At 38.7% G+C, this 20,485-nt stretch overlaps 2 protein-coding genes across 2 annotated transcripts in view; one reads left to right on the top strand and one right to left on the bottom strand.

Annotated features, from left to right (window-relative positions):
• Positions 1-1,555: 1,555 nt before the first annotated feature.
• MOCS3 (molybdenum cofactor synthesis 3) lies at positions 1,556-15,471 on the bottom strand. The gene has a single exon (XM_074210249.1). The coding sequence runs from the start codon at positions 14,995-14,997 to the stop codon at positions 13,375-13,377; it is 1,623 nt and encodes a 540-aa protein (XP_074066350.1). The 5' UTR covers positions 14,998-15,471; the 3' UTR covers positions 1,556-13,374.
• DPM1 (dolichyl-phosphate mannosyltransferase subunit 1, catalytic) overlaps positions 14,192-20,485 on the top strand; it is a 26,106-nt gene continuing 19,812 nt past the window's right edge. The window contains exons 1-3 of the mRNA XM_074210250.1: positions 14,192-14,269; positions 14,983-15,147; positions 16,603-16,702. Coding sequence (XP_074066351.1) covers positions 14,996-15,147; positions 16,603-16,702 — 252 coding nt within the window. The 5' untranslated portion in view covers positions 14,192-14,269; positions 14,983-14,995. The remainder of the gene's footprint in view (positions 14,270-14,982; positions 15,148-16,602; positions 16,703-20,485) is intronic.

Raw genomic sequence — 20,485 nt, 5'->3', positions numbered from 1 at the left:
GCTCTACTAGACCCCATCACCCAACAAAAATTTGTCAAGGGTCACATACAGAATATAATAGTTATTTATGGCTATAATATAACCCATATTACCAATGAATATAATAATAAGATGTAAACATGCACTTAAAAATAGACTTAGGAGGTCTCATGTGGCCCACACATCCCAGGTTGGACACACCTGCTTTTACAAAGAAAGAATTCCCCCATGTTATATATCCAAGACTTGACCCCCTTTCTACCAAATGCCAGTTCTACAATGAATACACATAGTAAATAGCAAATTACCAACTATTCAAGTCAGTATTCATATGAAAATATATACCAGACAATATACAGAATGAATAAACTCTCTGACTGGGAATAAGATAAGTCAATGAACTCTCCTCAGGATACATCTCCTTAAGTCTCTAGTGTAGTAGACTGATGATAGGGATATAACCAAGGTATTGCCTTCAGTACATGTTGGCTTCTATGCAGTTATACACCTCTCTTCATATACCTCAAGAAAATCTGGAACTATATATCTTCTCTCTCAAAATTTGAAGCCAAAAGGCTAGGATCTCTCTCTTCTTTCAAACTTTCACCAATTCACCCCTTATGCAGGAATGGAGCATTAAATAATCAGTCTTCTCCAATGAGTAAATTTCCACACAATGGATTTTGAGGTATGTTACATTAAAAATTATATATTATATAAAATTGTATCACTTTACAAATTCATTGTGAAGACGTAACTGTAAAGTTAAATAAAAGGGGAACCACTGCTAGTTATTTTTCCACAAAAAAACATGGACAAGTAGGGAATAAGATGACAAAGCATGAGTTTTGATCTGTGCCAGTGAATATCTACATTAATTAAATCACCAATCCATTAAACTACTAAAATAAGAATTCTTTATTGCAAATATAACTGGTATCTAATTTGCTGTTTTCTATTAAATTACTGACAAGATTTTTGACTGATCCCCAGTAAACCTGTCAGTACAGTATAGAAAACATAAAAATATCATATTTGTAGAAAAATATAAATTATCAAGAATCAATGTATAACAATGTTTCAAAATCATAGCCTTTACTAAGTAGTGTATGAATTACATTTGCTAAATTATAAGAGAGCAGGGAAAATGTCTCAAAATGGAAGAGTTCCAAGAACCTGTAGTCCCATCTGAATAGGCAAACTCTCTGCAATATACTTAAGCAATTATCAGCCTCTGCTAAAGGATGTACAATGAAAGGGGACCCACTACCTCCCATAGTAACTTACTCCACTTCTGGCTATCTCTTAAGAATTCAGAAAATTTTCCCAATGTTAAATCCAAACCTGTCTTAGCAACATTTCTCTAATAAATGACTCCCTAAAACTCTGAAGGTAAGTTGGTCAAAATTTAACTCCTGTTGATAGGAAATGTTGAATTATGAGGATTTTAGTGAATGTTCCTTGGTAGAATAATATTTTATAATCCAAAAGATATTAAAAATTGGTGGATAAGTCATACCTCTATATGGCTAGTTCTGTAACTCTCCCTCCCTCCCTCCCTTCTTCCTTCCCTCTCTTCTTCCCCATCTCTCTGTCTCTCTATCTCTCTCATAGCAGGGTGGGGAATGGACTTGAACACACACAGACATCTCAGACAGGGAGGCCAATTAGGAAACTATTACAGTAATCTAAGCAAGAGATGATAAGGGTCTGAACTAAGATGGTAGCCATGTAAGTTGAGAGAAGGAGATGGAGGTAAAGTAAAAATAACAAAGTTTAGCAAATAATTGGCTGTGCAGGGTGAGCTATAATCAAGATTGTGGTCCCAGAGGCTGGAAGATGTCAATCATACCATCTGACTCCAGAGTGCAGTGGAGGGCTGACCTGGAGTCAGAAGACCTAAATCCCTTCTCCCTTCACACATTTAATAACCATATGACCTAGTCACCTGTCTACTTCAGTCTCTTCAACTATAAAATGGGGATAATAAAAAGGTTGTTTTGAGGCTCAAATGAGATATTTGTAAAATGTTTAGCACAGTTTCTGGTACTTTATAAATGTTTAGTCTTTTCCCCTTCCCCTCAGCAGAAATACAAGTTTCTAGTGGACAACAGTATCAAAGTCTGCAGAGGTCCAGAAGTATGAGGAGTGAGAAAGCACTATCAGTTTGGGTAATTTAAATATCATTGGTGGGTTAAGATAGGTGGCACAACAGATAAAGGGCCCTGAAGTCAGGAAGAACTAAGTTCAAATCTGGCCTCAGACACTTGACATTTAATGTGTCAAGTTACATAACCCCAATTGCCTTGTTTAAAAAAAAAGTTCATTGATAACTTTGGAGAAGGTTGAGTGGTGATACTTTTTTTACCTTATACCTCTTATTTTATTACTCCTCATCACTTTATTATATTCATAATTCCACAAAATTAATGAATACATGCTTTTTCATGTAAGAAATTAAATAGTATATTCTGGCATATTTGGCTTTCAAAAAGTTAGTTATGGAAGAATGATTCCTATTAGAACTATTAATTTTATGATTCCTATCCAAGAAAATGTACTGTTAAATTATATTAACTATGATTGAGGCATCTCAGATATCACACATTCATTCAGAATAAAGAATTTAAGTGTATCACATTCACTCAGACTTCACTAATAGCCTGTCCATATTGTACACCCCGTCTTCAACAAGCTGCTCTTGAAAAAGCCCAAATAGTGAATTGATTTTGTCATAATCAGAAGACCATCAACCATAGAGAGTCATTACTCCAGGATGTTTAAATAACCAGGAGTTAAAGTCTCATTATGTTAGAAGCACAGTGTGCTCTGTTCCACTATGGCTCTAAAGGAAAGGTACAGGGATGGTAAGGAAGTTTTAAAAACTAGATGTCACAAATGAAAAGCCTGCCTGTTCCATAATGACTCAATCTTTTGTGAAATACTGTCCAGTGTTAAGTGAGTCTCATCTCATTACTGGTAAAACGATTCAGCTTTGAGAATAAAACTCCCTGCCAGCCAAGGTACTTTAGAATAGTCTATTGTTGGGAGAAACATATGGGAACAACATATGGGGAACTCTCTTCTTTTACAAATCTATATTCATAAGGTACATGGCAATTTTACATCTTTCTCAAGTGAAATTTCACTTTAAAGAGAATGTTTAATCATAACATCCACATCATAGCAAAGCCTTAAAAAACATCATGGCTCTTTAAGGATACAGTACAAAGATTCAAAAGAGATGGGCTAGTCATGTAGCAAGAGCAAATGATAAAAGATGGATATTCCAAGTGTAACACTATTTTCACAAAGTGTTATATGAACCAGAAATAAAGACCTTAAGCACACTGAGTAGAACCTTTATGGAGGATTTATGGAAAAGACAAAAATCACTGAGGATGAGAAAGCACGAAAGGGTTATGATTTGTCATGATGGATCTTAATAGATGCTTGTTAAACTGAATTGGTGGTGGAGGTAGCCACAATGAGATCATGGATGCTTCACAATATCAAATATATTGTTCAGATAATGAATCATAGTCTTACTTCCTCTCAAACTTTATAGACAAAGAAAAAAATTCCCAAATTTTTTTTTTCACATAGTGGGGTTGGGGGTGGGAAAGAAATGCAGTAGATGTGATTTCATCCTTATAGGAAGTGCTATGTACATAAACTACATCTAAAAAGACAAATAAGAAATTTATCTATAACTTATAGTCTTAGGGAGTTGTCTGAGGACACAGAGATTGAATTTCCCCATTATCACAAGGTCAGTGTATGTCAGAGGCAGAACTTAAAATTCAGGTCTTTCTGATGCTAAGATTGATTACCCTATCCACTATGCCACACACCCCTTTTAAAGTGCTATTGCAGTGCTATTGCTTTTCATTGTAAAAGATATTCTTTGTGATTATGGGTAATAATCATGTTTCTACTTTATATTGGTAAAAATATTTTATAATTTTAAAAGTACTTTTACATACAGTATAATAGAGAAAGAACAACAGGCTGGAAATCAGATCCCAGGTCTGACAGTAACTTTATGTCATTCTATTTAGGCAAGTCACCCTTCCCCCAGGCTGAAATTCTCCCATTTCTGAAAAATTATGTATAATAAACACTGCACTACATACCTCATGGTAGGGAAAGTATTTTATAAATCTAAAAATGTTACACATAAATGAGTTGTTGTTATTATTATTATCATACAGTAGCTCATTTGATTCCCTACAACTTTAGTAAGGTTGGCAGGACAGGGGTTATTCCCATTTACATACAAGTCAATTGAGGCTCAGGAGAAGCAATTTGCCCAAAGACACCTAATACTAAGGTAGTAAGACATGTTTACACCTTTTTTTCTCCTGTATTTTGGTTAATCAGTGCAGGTTTGCTTATTAGGCAATGCCTTATAAGCATAAGACCCCCTAAAATATCTAAGGCATTTTTTAAAAGTATAATTTGTAAACTTCTCTGCATTGTAGTCTTTTTATATCTTCACTCTTTTTAAAGGTAGATCTTTATTGATAGCTTTTATTTTTTCACTGCCTCAACTTTCCCCCATATCCTCCTGTCTCACTGATAACTTTTTTTTTCATTGCCTCAACTTCCCCCTGAATCCTTCTGTCTCTTACTTTTCCAAAGGGTCAGTCCTTTCATTCTGCTAAATTGCCAAGTAATCATTTTCTTAAGAAATTATATATTGAATCTTTAATTGGTTAACATTTTCATCTAAATAACAAAGCATGGAAATGTAGATTGACTCTCAGTGAGACCTAGCACCTGTTTTTTCTAATTTACACTGTTGTAAAAGCTTAAAATGAACCCAATCAATAGCTCTCACATTAAAATGAGAGTTCTGTGAACTTAGAAAAGGCATTTTTCTTCATTCTTAAGTGTTTAAATTAATCAGTGAACAGATATTAGGTGAAAATGAAATACCAAAAAGTAAGGTTTTTTTAAAAAGAGCAAAAATCAATTCATCAGTGATAAAGAGAAGATATCAATTAGAGGGAAAATTACTTTTTATCAAATTACCCCGATGAGAGTTTGATATCAAAACAAAAAAACAAAAAATTTAAATTTTAAGAGTTTGATATCCAAGATATAAGGAAATATAGAGAACCATTCCTCAGCAGATAACTGGTCAAAGGATATGACTAGATGTTTTAAAAGAAAAAATTACAAACTTTTAACAATCTTTTGAAAGTTTGCTCCAAATCACCAAGAAGAAAAATGAAAATCAAACATCTCTGAGGTTTTACCTTACAACTAGCTCCCTTTCCTAAACAAAGCCTGACAAAGTTAGCAAAAGATAGAAAAAGTTAATTTTCTAGTTAGGAAAATACTTATATTGATATTCTAAAACAGGTGCAGAGCTGGGACTTGGTCTAACTTGGAGTTAGAACAGTTAAGTGGTAACTAAAATATTCATTTTATGAATTGAGAAAACTCCAAATTCTTAGAGAGTCCAAGATCACCATCTCAAGTCAGTGACATTCTCCTGATTCAGTGTTCTTTCTACTCACTATGATAAGTGTGGGTATCTACAGCCTTATTCTATTTTAAAGCTTATTGTGGAGCAGGATAGGAATATGAGTTGAGTGTAATACTTCAACAGAAACATTTTAAACTTCTTTAGATAAGGGTTCATGTTAAACAGTCAATAGTATCTAGAGAAGCATTAGACACAGAGTAAGCAGTCAGCATTTACAGAACTGAATTTTTCCCCCAAATTATGTTTATATTTGACAGAAATTATACATGGCCATGGAGGTTCTTTTAGCTGTGAAAATAGTTTGCCAAAACCTGATCCCAATTTAGCTACTTTGTTTTAGTTGACAATCATCTGTTTTATAAATGGGATATTTCAATCATAGGCTACTGGAATGGAGGTCATCTATTTGGGATGGAGAAAGGGAAAGAGAGAAAAAGGATTAAGTAGGAAGGTTGGCATCTTTTAATATCATATGTCTGGCAATAGACTGTATGTGACTTCCAAGGATCAACCTACTTAACTATAGAGGGGGAAATCATCACCTACTGACTAGCCACTAAGGAATGAATTTTTTGAATTAAGAAAGACCAAGCAAAAAGAAAAATACAAAATGGCCTTCAATCCTCTGTGGGACCCTTCTACTTCTACAGTGAAAGTAGCAGAAAAGTAGACAAAGGCAAATGAGAATTACAATTTTTAAAACTAACTGTATAAAATGCTGACTATTGGCATTCTAAATATGAGATCTCCAGTCAGTGATTAGACTGCATTATACATGAACTGAATCATATCAATTTTGATATTTGTACTATATATGAAAACAGAAAACATAACCTACTTAAGTACAGAGGGGGCCATTTAGTAATGAATTATATGACTACGGCCATGCAAAAACAAAAATTCAAAATAGCCTTCAGTCCTGTGTAGTATCCTATTTCTACAGTGAAAGTAATAGAAAAGTAGACAAAGGTGGATGAGAATTACTTTTTAAACTATCTCTATAAAATGATGACTGTTAGTATTCTAAATGTGAGATCTTTTATCCAGTGACTAGACTGACATTATACAAGTACTGAATCATATCAATTTTGATATTTGTACTATATATGAAAACAGAAAACAAAAGAAATTTGCAATTAAGTATGTTTGACTAAATGTAAGTCAACAAGAATTTATTAAGCACCTGCTCCAGACAGGCCAGCTAGGTGAAGCCATAGTGTATAGAGTGTGGGCCTAGAGACAGGGAGATGCCTCTTCTCGAGTTCAAATATGACTTTAGACACGTCCTAGCTAAGTGACCTTGGGCAAGTCATTTCACCCTGTTTGCCTCAGTTCCTCCAATATATTTATTCGCCAAGAAAACAAACACTAAATGAGGTCAAAAAGAGTTGGACTTGACTGAACAACAAAAATGCTCCAGGTATTTTTGACTGAGGATATAAGAAAAACAACAAAAAAAAGATACTACCCTCAAGGAATTCACAGTCTAAAGGGATAGAACACATGCAAATAATTACTGAGCAGTATGAGTATATACCAACAAAACACATTCAGGTTTTGGTGGAGATAATCTCTGAATAAAGTCACTAAGATTATACAGCATAATCTCAAATTTACAATTCCTACACAAAAAGGGACACAGAAGACAATTATTGAAAATTGAGTAATAATAAAATTGCATAATATTGAGTATAATAAAATTGTATAATATTGAGTAATAATCAATTCATGCTAAGAAAACAAAATGTCAGGAGCAGTCTTCAACAATATTTTTTTTAAATGTCTGCATCTTAGCAGATAGATTCCAAAATGAGTAGAATTTACTTATTATCAGCGGCAGTAGCATGAAAAGGTATATGGACCTATAGGCAATTCTTTACAAATTCAGCTTGGTCCTCCTACAATGTCTCCTTTGAGTTGTACCTGATATTATTTCAGGTTTCCATTCAAATCCACTGAGTCATGAGATGATTTTACTGCTTTTTTTTTCTATCTTGTGGAGAGACATTATAGATCATGCCACACATCTACAGGCAAGATAATCAAATAAGAGCTATCATGTAACTTTCTAGCCTTTCTATTTCAGGTCAAATATTTCCAGGTACTTCATACATAGTATAATTTATATGACAGTATATAAGTGTGATCTAACATTAAGATTATTAAACTTCCTCATTCCTGGAAGTTTTGATTCTCTTAAAGCAGTCCAAGAACTCATTAGCTTTTTTGGCTATCATATCACAATCACACTGCTGATCTCACAAGCCACTAAAACTCCTGCTTTTTTTCCAAAATCTATTCAATTATACCTCCCTATCTTGCATTTCAAATGTAATCAATGCCTTTATTTTACTAGATTTTACTTTTTTCTAGTTATATGCAAAGTGTTTTCAACATTCATCCTTTATGCAAGCTTTTGAGTTTCATTTTTCTACCTTCCCTTCCCCCCCCACTTTACATGGCAGTGAGCAATATAATACATTTCCATATCATACACTAGTATTTCTTAAATTTTTGTCATCTAAATTGCTAATAATCTTATTAAATCAATGTCTTTTAAAGACAAAGGTGGAGAATGAAGAGAAATTTTATAAAGAATTTGATATGGTCCTCTCAGTTAAAGAAACATTTAATAATCTGTGACTTCAATACAAAAAGTGAATATGGGAGGTAAAAAATAAGACTTATGGCTCAGGAGAAATGGAATAGGTCTAACAGGCTACACAGAATCCTCAAGGCTACATATAATTTATTTTTTCTTCGAGAAGGGGGCAGCTAGGTGTACATAGAGTACTGGCCCTGGACTCAGGAGGACCTGAGTTCAAATCTAGCCTCAGATACTTAATAATTACCTAGCTGTGTGACCGTGAGCAAGTCACTTTTAACCCCATTGCCTTGCAAAAAACAAAGAAATAAAGAGTTGAGAAGCCCTGGACATAATGAAATTGATTATATAGAAAGTGGGTGGCTACTTATGTGGGAGCCATTTCAAATTGACTGTTTCAAGAGAAATAATTTGGAGAGATTGCTAAAAGATTCAATTTAGCCTAAGAACACCTGAAGATAAAACTGGGAGGACAAAAATTGAAAAGATCTGTCAAGATTATTGTAAAAAAAATTTTTTTCAGAATCATTGACCATGGAGTCAATGTATTTGCATTCTGACTTGATAGTCTCCCAATGTATTGTATGACTATGTAGAAATGACCCCAAAGACTAGAACAGGTTAAATATATACAGAGGAGATCCAATCAGAAGGTGACAATTTTGAAGATATTGAACTTGTCAAATTCTTGAAAAGAAAAACATCCTGGATGTTATCATTACCAAGAAAAAGCACCTTTAGGAGCAGATAGGTGGCACAGTGGATAGAGTACCAGCCCTGGAGTCAGGAGGACCTGAGTTCAAATGTGACCTCAGACACTTAATAATTACCCAGCTGTGTGGCCTTGGGCAAGCCACTTAACCCCATTGCCTTGCAAAAACCTAAAGAAAAAAAAAGCACCTTTAAGTCTACCTTTTATCTTTACAAAAGCTGTAACAATAATATACCTTACAAGAATATCCCTGATGATATTATCCCTTACGTATAAGAAGGAAAGTAGTAGCCACACACACACACACACACACACACAAAGTATTTCTATTGTATATTTATTGAACACACTAAAAGGTACTAGGTTTTATTCAGACTATTTAAAAAAAGCATTTGATATGGTAAAGATCAAAGATTGTAACAAGGTATCTCCCAAGCAAGCCAAACTCATACAGGACTAATTGAAATTCCATTACTAGTTAAGAGATGAGCTACTAATTACCATGTAAAGGAAGACACAGGGAGATATATACTTGCCAAAGAATTCTGGCATTGTTATGAAGGATTTCTAGCAAAATCCAATTGAAAGAGGGAGTCCTTAAATAGAAAGTCTTCAAGATGCCCCTTTTTTTGGTGATATGTTGATTATATCAAACCCCAGAACACTACAAAGTCTCCTGAGATCTCAAGAATTCAGCCTAAATAATCATGTAGGAAATAGTATTTATTATCCTGTGATAGTTAGTGCATTGGACAACCTATGGTGCTAGTGAGTCTAAATGTGTGCATACATAGACACATACAAATAAACATGGACATATATACATATTATAAATACTGGAAATGGTACAGAAGCAAAAAGGAAGAGCTAAAATTACTTTTAAGAAATTATACAGGGCAGCTAGGTGGCATAGTGGATAAAGCACCGGCCTTGGAGTCAGGAGTACCTGGGTTCAAATCCGGCCTCAGACACTTAATAATTACCTAGCTGTGTGGCCTTGGGCAAACCACTTAACCCCATTTGCCTTGCAAAAACCTAAAAAAAAAAACATACAGAGCTTTAATTGTAAATTTCTCCCCAAAGCAAAAGTCCATCTTTTTATTTTTAATCACCTTATCATTATTTGACAATAGAAATTCCATTCTTATTTTACAAACAAGGAATCTGAGGTTAAGTACTTATCCAAGATAGTGTCTGAGGCAGGATTAAAATACTAGTCCTCTATCTATCCACTGCTGTCATCTCATTTATCCATTGAGGTCTGGCTAACCATTTTATCTCTTTAGCACAGCAAGACATATCCTTTCCTTGGTGCCAAGAAAGCCAAGACTTTTTACCTTTGCCAGTATAACTATTCAAAAGTCTAGTGGCAAATCTTGCTATTGGCATCCTTTACATGGATGTCAACATCAAAGGAAACAAGATGTCTTTCCTTACTGGCAAGTATACCAATATAATTCAACAGCTCCATTAGTCGCCATACACCTACAGGTTACCACTATCAAATCTGCCTCTATATTTTATTGTTGTTCAGTCACTTTTCAGTCATGTTTGACTCTTCATTCCCCCAGAAGTAGTTATCTCAGTAGATACTGGAGTGATTTCCTTCTAAAGTGGTTTAAATCTAACAGGTTAAGTGTGATCAGGGTCACATGGGTGAGTATCTGAGACTACTTAGGTCTTCCTGACTCAAAGGCCCAGCACTCTATCCACTGCCTCTTTATAATGAATAGCAAATCATAACTTTATTTGAAGACAGTACTAGGGAAATCAGAATGCTTTGTTTTTAAGCAATTTGCAACAATATAGGAAGATCATTTTAAAAATGAAAACCATGAAAAAATTTATTTTATTCATTAGTCTTATCACTTTCTCCTTTTATCTGAAATGTCATCAATAAAAATTAAGAAATCTAAGCTTTGCTGCCTTTTTCCTTCCCTTCAGCAAAATGAGTAGATAAGAAAAAATTTAATTCATTGGATTAACAAATCTTCACATTAAATAACACACTTGAATATTATAGGAGACCACAAAGTCTGAGTGAAAGGAAGTATGCCTTTGTCTTGTAATTGAAAAACTTCCTAAGCTAATTCTTTATTTTTGCCTCTAGATTCAACTTAGTACTTTTTTTTAAAACCATCAATCTGGGCAGAACTGGAAAATAGCACAGCACCTACTCTCAAAGAGCTAAAAAATATAGTATGTTTGGGGATGAGGTGAGAAAGGAGTTCAGAAACAAACATTTTAATATTTAAATTTCAAGGATCTGTTTCATCCATAGGAAAACACAGTACAACCCCTTTAAGACTATTTGATGAGCTGCTCTGGGGACAAAAAAAGTCACCACCTGGTGGCAAACTCTGATGTTGAGTCTCTCTAATCCTAAAAGGTTTGTCTTCTGATGTCAAATAGTTTTATATTCTAAAACTTTGTTTTAACAAAAATTTATTATATAATCATGTTCTAAAACTTTATTATAATAATGATATTGTTACTGATGACATATATATTATAATATATAAAAAAGAAAGTTGATCACCAACAAAATACCTTCCAGATCTTAATACTGTGAAGTGCTTTCCATCTGCTGAGAAACTCAGGATTATTTACTAACATGAGACTCTAAAGGAAGAATAGGGTGTAAGACAGTTTTAATACTTTATCTTATACTTGTTGATGATTTTTAATTTAAAGCCTATTTACTCCTCACATTTTCTCATGTTCTGCCCTGATTATTTATCTTATCTATTTTGATAGTGTATTATAAAAATATTTATACTGTACTATAGACTCAAGTCTGTCAAAGTTAATTTAATTTAAATCATTTATATACAAAGCATTTCTAGCTTGGAAAAAAAAAAAAGGAGTCCAAATGGCATAATCCCCCATCAATACAGACCATTTTAGGTACTGTTTCTAAGAATCCAGGGAAAGAAAATCACAATTATAAATAACAGTTTGGTTTAACATTCTAGAACATCTACCATTCCCATTCCTCCTAGCTCACTCTCCTTTCTTTCATCAGTGGGTTTCTCCCCAGAGATCTGATTCAAGAATCTAAATTGAACAGATATGAGAGTATCTCCCTTTCAATGGAAGGTGATTCCCTAAGATGAGTCCTAAGACTGATCACATAAGAGTTAAGAAGGTAAAGATCTAGACAAAATATTAAGTTTGATTATCACCATTAATCCATTTCCCTAGGAAAAACTTTAGCTTTCTTTCCATCCACTTTCCTAAAGGGAAAAGTCTGGGGTTTTGGGCAGGTAAAATAGCATGTTAATATTTCTAGAGAAACTAAAAAAAAAGGTTTTTAATATGTTTCCGTAATAGAAAAGACCATTGCTCATCATTTCCTGAATTGAAATGGCTTGTCTACTTTAGAAGGCAGATCACTTTAGTGGTAAGTACTGTGATATTTTTTTGAGATTTTCTACTCTCAAGCATTTTGTAGTCTAGACATCTAGGTACAAATTGTGATTCCAGTTATATTATCAGTTATAGCACTACCAAGGAGTCACTAACTTAATGGAATACTACTATTATTTTTCTATCCTTTCTCATCTCTACAAGACAGATATCAGCTGTCTCCTCCAAACTGAAAGACTGATCATTTAGAATCATTCAAAAGGATAATAGAAAAGTGATTATCTGAACCTTAGTATCCTCATGGTACCTTCAGATTTACAGTTTAACATACCAGCAGATCTTTAGAAAACAGTATAGGAAATCTGCACCAGCTTCCACTTGAGCAGGCTCTCAGCATACAGTAATCACTATATAACATTCAGCCCCTTAAACTTGAGGCTGCTTTATACCATCTCCTTTCAGAAACTAACCTAAAGATTTAGTTTTACCTCCAATCCTCACTTTAATTCAAGGCTGTCCAGATTGCTCACCAACCAATTTCCACATATAAAAATTGTGTGGGGAATCAAAAAAAGTGCACTTCTTTATGAATGAATGCCAGTAGCCCCAGAACCCCTTAAGGATGTCCTTGAAAATGACTTTACAATGTTTTGAGCAGTGCCACCTTACAAAGTGCTACTTTCACTATTATTTGATAGTCCAAGGATTAACTTTATTTCTGGGACCAAAGAAGATAAACACTCAGTTACAAACCTAAGGCACAAAGTATTTGAACGATACAACTAATTCAATGTAGTTTTATAGAAGGCATCCGATAGTCAATCACAAGGAGTCAAAATTTTTTCAATTTCTACATTTAAGTTCCACCCGCGATTACAAAACATTTCACCCCGAATGCTTCAGGGCATAACATTCACCCACATTAAAATCCTAAGGGAGACTTAATTATTTGAGATCAAGTTAAATTGGTTTATTTCCCCAATTAAGCTATTTTCAAATCTTTCCTGAGCAAGCTGACTGCTTCAAGTCATAAGGCAGAGATGTACATATCCAGAAACTAACTTTGAACCTGCTCCCACCTAAGAAAGGAAAAAACAAACCTCCCTTCTCTCACAATGCACATTATGAACACTTCCTTGAGGTAATTTTTGCAATCCACAAGTGAGAGGAGCACTTTGTGACCATCTATTTCAGCCAAATGAACCGCACAATTCAATACTGTGGAAACGTGGGATCTATTTTGGTGGCCCAGGCCATGAGACCTCCCACGATATCTCTGGCCAACAAGGAGTCCAATTCTTTGATGGACAGGCTCTGTAGCACCTTCACCGCCTTCTGAGAATCATTCCCCAGCTTGCAGATCACAAAGACCGGGAAAAGCGTCCCCCTCGGAATGCCCCGCTTCCCTTCCCTGACGGCCTCCCCTAAGAGGTCCAGGCTCGGGCCGTCCCTGCGCTCCAGGTGGCTCAGCGGGATGTGGAGGGCATGAGGCAGGCCGCAGATGTCCGCCTCCACCTTGGGCCGCACGTCCAGCAGCAGGTGAGGCTCCCCGGCGTCCAGCACCCGCTTGTAGTGGGCAGCGGAGACCCGCTCCTCGGGGGAGAGCAGCTGCAGGGCCCGGCACTTGTCCGTGGCCGAGGAGCCGCAGAAGGCTTCGTAGTCCTGCAGGCGGGTCACCGTGGGCCGGTCCCCGCACACGGCACAGTCCGGCCGCCGGCCCCGGAGCCGGACGCGGCGGAACTGGCCGCCGAGGCCGTCGAAGAGCAGGAGGCTGCCGCTGTAGGAGGGCCCGAGGCCGGCCGCGATCTTGATCACCTCGAGCGCCTGCAGGCAGCCGAGCACGCCGGGCACGGCGCCCAGGACGCCCCCGTCGGCGCAGCTGGTGACCGCGTCGGCCGGGGGCGGCCGGGGGAAGACGCAGCGGTAGCAGGGCCCGCCCTCGTAGTGGTACACGGAGAGCTGGCCCTCCAGGCGCAGCGCGCTGGCAGACACCAGGGGCCGGCCGGCCAGCACGCACGCGTCGCTCACCAGGTAGCGGGTGGGCGCGTTGTCCGAGCAGTCGGCCACCACGTCGTAGCGGCGGACCAGGTCCAGGGCGGTGGCCGGGGTGAGCGCTTGGGCGTAGGGCACGCACTGCACGGCCGAGTTGAGGCGGCCCAGGGCGGCGGCGGCCGAGTGCGCCTTGGCCTGGCCGGCCCGCGCCTCGCCGTGCAGGACCTGGCGGTGCAGGTTGCTCAGCTCCACCACGTCGTGGTCCACGAGGCCCAGGCGGCCCACGCCGGCCGCCGCCAGGTACTGCGCCAGCGGGCAGCCCAGGCCGCCGCAGCCCACCACCAGCACCGCCGAGGCGGCCAGGCGCAGCTGCCCGCGCACGCCCAGCTCCGGCAGCACCAGCTGGCGGCTGTAGCGGAGGATCTCCTCCCGGGACAGGGCGGCCTTGGGCGGCGGCGGCGGCGGCGGCGGCGGCTCGGGCGCCCGCCGCGGGGCCGGCTGGGCCGCCGCCGCCTCCAGGCGCAGTCGGAGGAGCCGGAGCTCCTCCTCGCGCAGAGCGACTTCAGCCTGCAAGGCCAGCGCCTCCTCGCTCAGCGCCATGCTGCTCCCCCGCAGGCGGCCGGACGAGCTTCCGCTTTCGTCTCCTAGCGACTGGGCCAGACCAAGTGGGGGAGGGGGGGCCGGTGGCCGAGGCCGGCCGGGGCCTGGGGAGCCGGAGGCGGCGAGGGCGGCGGGAGCACCGCGAGGCGGCTCCTCCGGAGGCCTCGCTCCAGACGCTCCTTCCCGCCCCCCCCCCCGCTCCCCTTTACGTAGTTCCGATTCCGGTAGGCGCAGTTCCGCCATGGCCTCCCGCTGCGAGAGTCCGAGCGGGGCCGGGCCCGGAGCGGCGGGGCCCGCGGGGCCGGACAAGTACTCGGTGCTGCTCCCCACCTACAACGAGCGAGAGAACTTGCCGCTCATCGTCTGGCTGCTGGTGCGGAGCTTCGCGGACAGGTACCTGCCGGGCCGGGAGGGGCGAGCTGGCGGCCCCCACCCGCCCCGAGGGCCGCCGCGGGGTCGGGAGCGCCAATGGCGGCGGCTTCCCGGGGAGCCTGGCCCACACAGGCTTCTCTGCCCAGCCGCCTCAGACCGAGGAGCCACTGCCGCAGCCCGTCACCGGGCGTCCGGCCCCGCGGACCTGGGAGTGACCGGCCCGGCCGCCCCCCCCCCCCCCCCCCCCCCGCGGGAGGAGGATCGTATGCGCCGGCCCAGCAACTGCCGTACCGCGGGGCCACTGGCCCGGAGTGCCGGCAGAGCCGCTGCCCGCGGGGCCTGCGCATCCGTGAGGCCGGACCCTCCCCAGACACGCCTGTGGCCCCGGACCCTCCCCAGACACGCCTGTGGCCCCGGACCCTCCCCAGACACGCCTGCGGCCCCGGACCCTCCCCAGACACGCCTGTGGCCCCGGACCCTCCCCAGACACGCCTGTGGCCTGGGTTGCTTTTCTAGCCACAGTTGACAATTCTGGCCTAGCTCGTGCAAAAGCTTTTTCATTTCATGTCATCTAAATGATCTATTTTGTGTTTCATTTATATTAACTCTAATTTTTATTTTATGGACCGTTCAATAAGGTGAATGTGACTATATTCACTTTTGTGAACTTCAACATAGCACTATAACGTATTTTAAGGTCACATAAAATGAATCTATAAGATTTTACACATTGGAAAACTGCAGTTGATAGAGCTGAACTTGTCCTTTAATAGCATAATGGGATCTTAGTAAAATCAGGACTAGAATCCAGGACTCTTGACTCCCAGGAGTCAGTAATTTTCTTAACCATAATTCACTGCCTCTTGCTATAGTCCATTCAAACTCTTTTCAAGGTAAATGAAATATTTGAGGATGAGAATAATTTTTTTTATTTTAAAAAAAGTTTTTTTTCTTTATAGGGATTGTAAATATTTTGAGATAACTTTCAAAAGTCATTTATATTTGTGATAGCCTCAGATTTCTCCCTCCCCCCCAATGACATTGGTTTCTCTATGTGTTTCTCAAATATTCCTTCCTATTTAGGAAATAAAATACTACATTTGATATTACAAAGCATTCTTGCTCCCTCTCTTCCAAATCTGGCAAATATAATTTATTATTTACAATTTTAACAATTTAGATGTAATATTTTCCATGATGTAATTGCATTAAGCCTATTAAAAATTAAAAATCTTTTAGCTTTCCTGTGTAATGAAATAACTGAAATTCATACTTAGTTTAACTCTATCAACAAATAAGAATCCGGTTGGCCCTGAATACTTGGTGAAGTTTCATCTTATTTTCTATTTTGTAACTGTAACATGAATCTATAAACATAGTATTCCTCACTAATTGTTTACAATTTAGAGTGGTGGGCAACTAGCTATAAATTTTTTCTGTTTTTGTAAATGGTTAAAAAAAACATTTTCATTTCAGTGGAAACAACTATGAAATTATAGTCATAGATGATGGAAGTCCAGATGGAACACAGGAAGTTGCTCAACAGTTGGAAAAAATCTATGGATCAGATAAAATTGTGAGTTACATTAAACTCTTTAATTTGTTTTTAACTATATTCCATTTTTTTAAGAGAAAGATGGAGAGTAGTGATGATATTCATTTTATTTACAGAACTGCTAAAGGTAAAAAAAACTACAAATAAGTGAAAAATACCTGGGCTGATGGGAAAAATTCACTTTTTATTTACTTAGAAAGTTTTTTAAAAAACATGAGCTTTGGGATGTTGAATTTTTTTCTGTGGGATAACAGATGGATGCTATGTTTTCTTAAATCTTCAGCTTTTTTTTTTTTAATAGAATGTATTCTTTGACCTTTAAAGCAGAGACCTGTGACATCAGTATATCCTTGATGGTATCATAGAAACTCTTTAAAGCAGTAATGATAGAGTTCTATTACTACATGTTTAATGTTATTTAAATTATGAAGTTACCAATATGCTTTATCAGCTATTATATAGATATTTTTAAATTGTCTATCGCAATGCCAAAATTAAAGAAAAAATTAATACATTTACTTTGGAGCTATCTTATTATCATCTTATTTGCTATTCTTATTAATAAGGATCTTAGGGGCAAGCTAAGGAAAAAACTAATACAGCTTTAAATTTTATGGTTGAACAATAAAATTGTTATTTAAAAATTCATATTACTAAAATGATTTGGGATTTAATATATGAACTTGTCCTCATTATTTTCATACTACCTTTTCATATTACCTGACTTTTGACACCACCTTTTTAATCCACCCCACAATTTTTTAATTTGACAAATGAGAAAAGGGAATGACCTTCTGATAGGATCACACAGATATAGAGAGGAGTGGCCCCAAAAGTGTTATTGCAGTTTTAAGTTATTAATAGCTGTCTATTGTCAGAGTCAGGACTAAAACCAAGCTCTTTCATGGGGTAGTGGCCATGAAGATTTTCTGTTTATGTGAGGAAGTTAACTTCAGCATTCCTAGTATTTAGTTATAAGGCTAAAAGGGACTTGTGATTTCATTAGTTAGAAACTCTCAGACCTTTTACTGCTGTCAAAATCTCCACAGGATCGAGTCTGAGTAAGTTTAGGTTCCCTGGGTTGATAGAATGACAGAAATTAAATTCCTTCTTCACAACTTTGAAGTCAGCTTTTTACTACCTGAACTTTATCTTCTATGTCATTCTCTAAAACATAAACTAATACTTTCAAATGGCAGTGTTTTACAGAATTTCAGAGTAAAATGTAACTTGGGGTACCCTCAATTCTAAGTCAGTGCTATATTTATATACAAGGGCCTTGTAATGAAGGTCTTTTTTTGCCTGTCGTCTGTTTATGAAGTTTTACTCTACTGGGTAAGATTCTAAACAGTCTAGAATTGTAATGAATAAATTATACTTAAAATGATGTAATAAAACTAATTGATGATGTTGTTAGACAAGAGTGTGTTTTAAGCCACAGCCTTGCTGGGTTATTAGGCTTTTACTATCTGTCTGAGGATATTCAGTTAAGATACAAAGATACAAAACAAAACAGTCCTTGCTCATAAGGAGCTTAAATTCTCTGGAGGGGTGTGGACACAGACTTAGATTTCTATCTCCAGGTCCTTATGCTGGAATTCATTCCCCCCCTCATAGCCCCTACCTCAGGAAAACCTGTTCTTCTATGATACAACTTAAGCACAACCTTCTACAGAAAAGATTTCCTTATCTTGCCCAACTGCCAGTGTACCTTCCTCCCCATCTTCCTTGAATTTAACCATATGAAGCTGTATGTGCATATCTCTACATGGATATGGATATGTATCACTAAAGGCAATGTTCACACATCTAGTTGATCAGTTAGAATGTAAGCACCCTAAGATGGTTCTTGTAGGTGTCATTTACCTATTTTTTTTTGTTTGTTTTTGAAAGGAAATGGGGTTAAGTAACTTTCCCAACTCACACAGCTAAGGTAATTACTAAGTGTCTTGAGGCTGGATTTGAACTGAGGTCCTCCTGACTCCAGGACTGGTCCTGTGACAATCACATGGGTATTTCTCTTAGTCATTGCTGGTAACATTCTTGCCAGAGTCCTTCTCAATAGGCTGGTCCTTCACCTGGAAGTTGGTCACCTCCCTGAGAGCCAGTGTGGCTTCAAAAAGAGTCAAGGAACAGTCAGTATGGTGTTCGCTGCCCAACAACTCCAGGAAAAATGCCAGGAACAGAACAGAGTTCTGTATACAATATTTGTAGATCTGATTAAGACCTTTGATACCATCACTCATGAGGATTTATAGAAAATTATGTCAAAATTTGGTTGCTCAGAGAAGTTCATCAGTATTGTATATCAGTTCCATGATGGTATGTATGCCAAGTTCTGGATAGTGGATGAAGCTCATAAGATTTCCCAGTCACCAGTGGGGTGAAACAGGGATGTGTTCTTGCTCCTGTACTTTTTAGCATGATGTTTTCAGCCATGATATCAAGTACTTTCACAGAGAATGAACATGGAAGGTCATCTACAGCACTGATAGCAAATTCTTTAACTTGAAAAGGCTACAAGCCAAGACCAAAGTGGAGAGAGTGTTGATGCATGATCTGTTTGCAGATGATTGTGCACCCACTGCAGCCTCTGAAGCTGAAATGCAACAAAGAATGGATCAATTCTCTACTGCTTGTGCTAATTTTGGTCTAACAATAACCAGGAAAACTCAGGTCCTCCATCAGCTAGCACCATACCATCCATATGTGAAACTATCAATTAAAGCAAATGGAGAAGTTTTGAGTACTGTGAACAAGTTCACTTACCTTGGCAGTGTCCTTTCCAAGGAGGTACACGTTGACCCTGAGGGTGACATTCATATTACCAGAGCTAGCTCAGTATTTGGGAGGCTCCAGAAGAAAGTATGGAAGAGAAGAGGTATTGACTGATTACCAAACTGGAGGTCTACAGAGCCATTGAGCTGATCTCATTGATATGTGCCTATGAAACCTGGACAGTCTACAAGCTCCATGTCAGGAAAATGAATTGCTTTCATTTAAATTGTTTTATCAAGATTCTGAAGATCAGTTGGCAGGAGAAGATACCAGACACCGAGGTTCTTTCTTGAGCTAAACTGTCCAGCATTCCAGCATTACTACGGAGAGAGCAACTACAATGGCCTGGACACATTGTTAGAATGCCAGATGTATGCTTGCCAAAAAAATCTATTTTATGGAGAATTCACATAGGACAAGTGCTCACAAGGGAGTCAGAAGAAGCAATGCCAAGACACCTGAAAGTCTCACTGAAGAACTTTAGAATTGATTGTACAGTATGGGAGACACTGCCACAGGACCATCTAGCATGGCACGCCCTCATCAATGAGGGTACTGCATTCTATGAGGAAGGCAGAATTGAAGCAGCTCAAAGGAAATGTGACATACATAAGTTTGGAGTACCCACCTCAAGTGTTCATAGGAACGATTTGTGCCCAACTTATGGTAGTGCATTCCGAGCTCATATTGGTCTAATCAGCCATAGTTGGACACACTGTAATTTGTCTCAAACATAATGATGTCATTTTGTTCTTTTTTGATAACAATAGACAAAATCCAACAGAACCTAGCACATAGGAAGTATTTAATAAATAATTGTTTAAATAAAGCAAGGGAGTCTGACAGCATTGTTAAATTATTTGAAGATTTTGAATGTGAACCTCATTTGGGGAATGTCCTTATATGGGCAATGTCCTTAATCTTAAATTTTAATTAAGATGATTAAATTAGAAAATTAAACAGTTGCATAGGTGCTTAATAAATTTTTGTTTAAGGAATTGTTGAAATTTCAATAATTGGGGCAGC

The sequence above is a fragment of the Macrotis lagotis genome, chromosome 1, assembly GCF_037893015.1.
Source record: "Macrotis lagotis isolate mMagLag1 chromosome 1, bilby.v1.9.chrom.fasta, whole genome shotgun sequence".
Classification (NCBI taxonomy): Eukaryota; Metazoa; Chordata; class Mammalia; order Peramelemorphia; family Peramelidae; genus Macrotis; species Macrotis lagotis.
Note: the sequence above shows the minus strand (reverse complement) of the source record. Positions and strands in the feature narration are given on the sequence as shown.

What these genes read in the sequence shown, in the direction of transcription:
- MOCS3 (XM_074210249.1), bottom strand. Translation starts at nt 14,997, where the DNA reads ATGGCGGAACTGCGCCTACCGGAATCGGAACTACGTAAAGGGGAGCGG.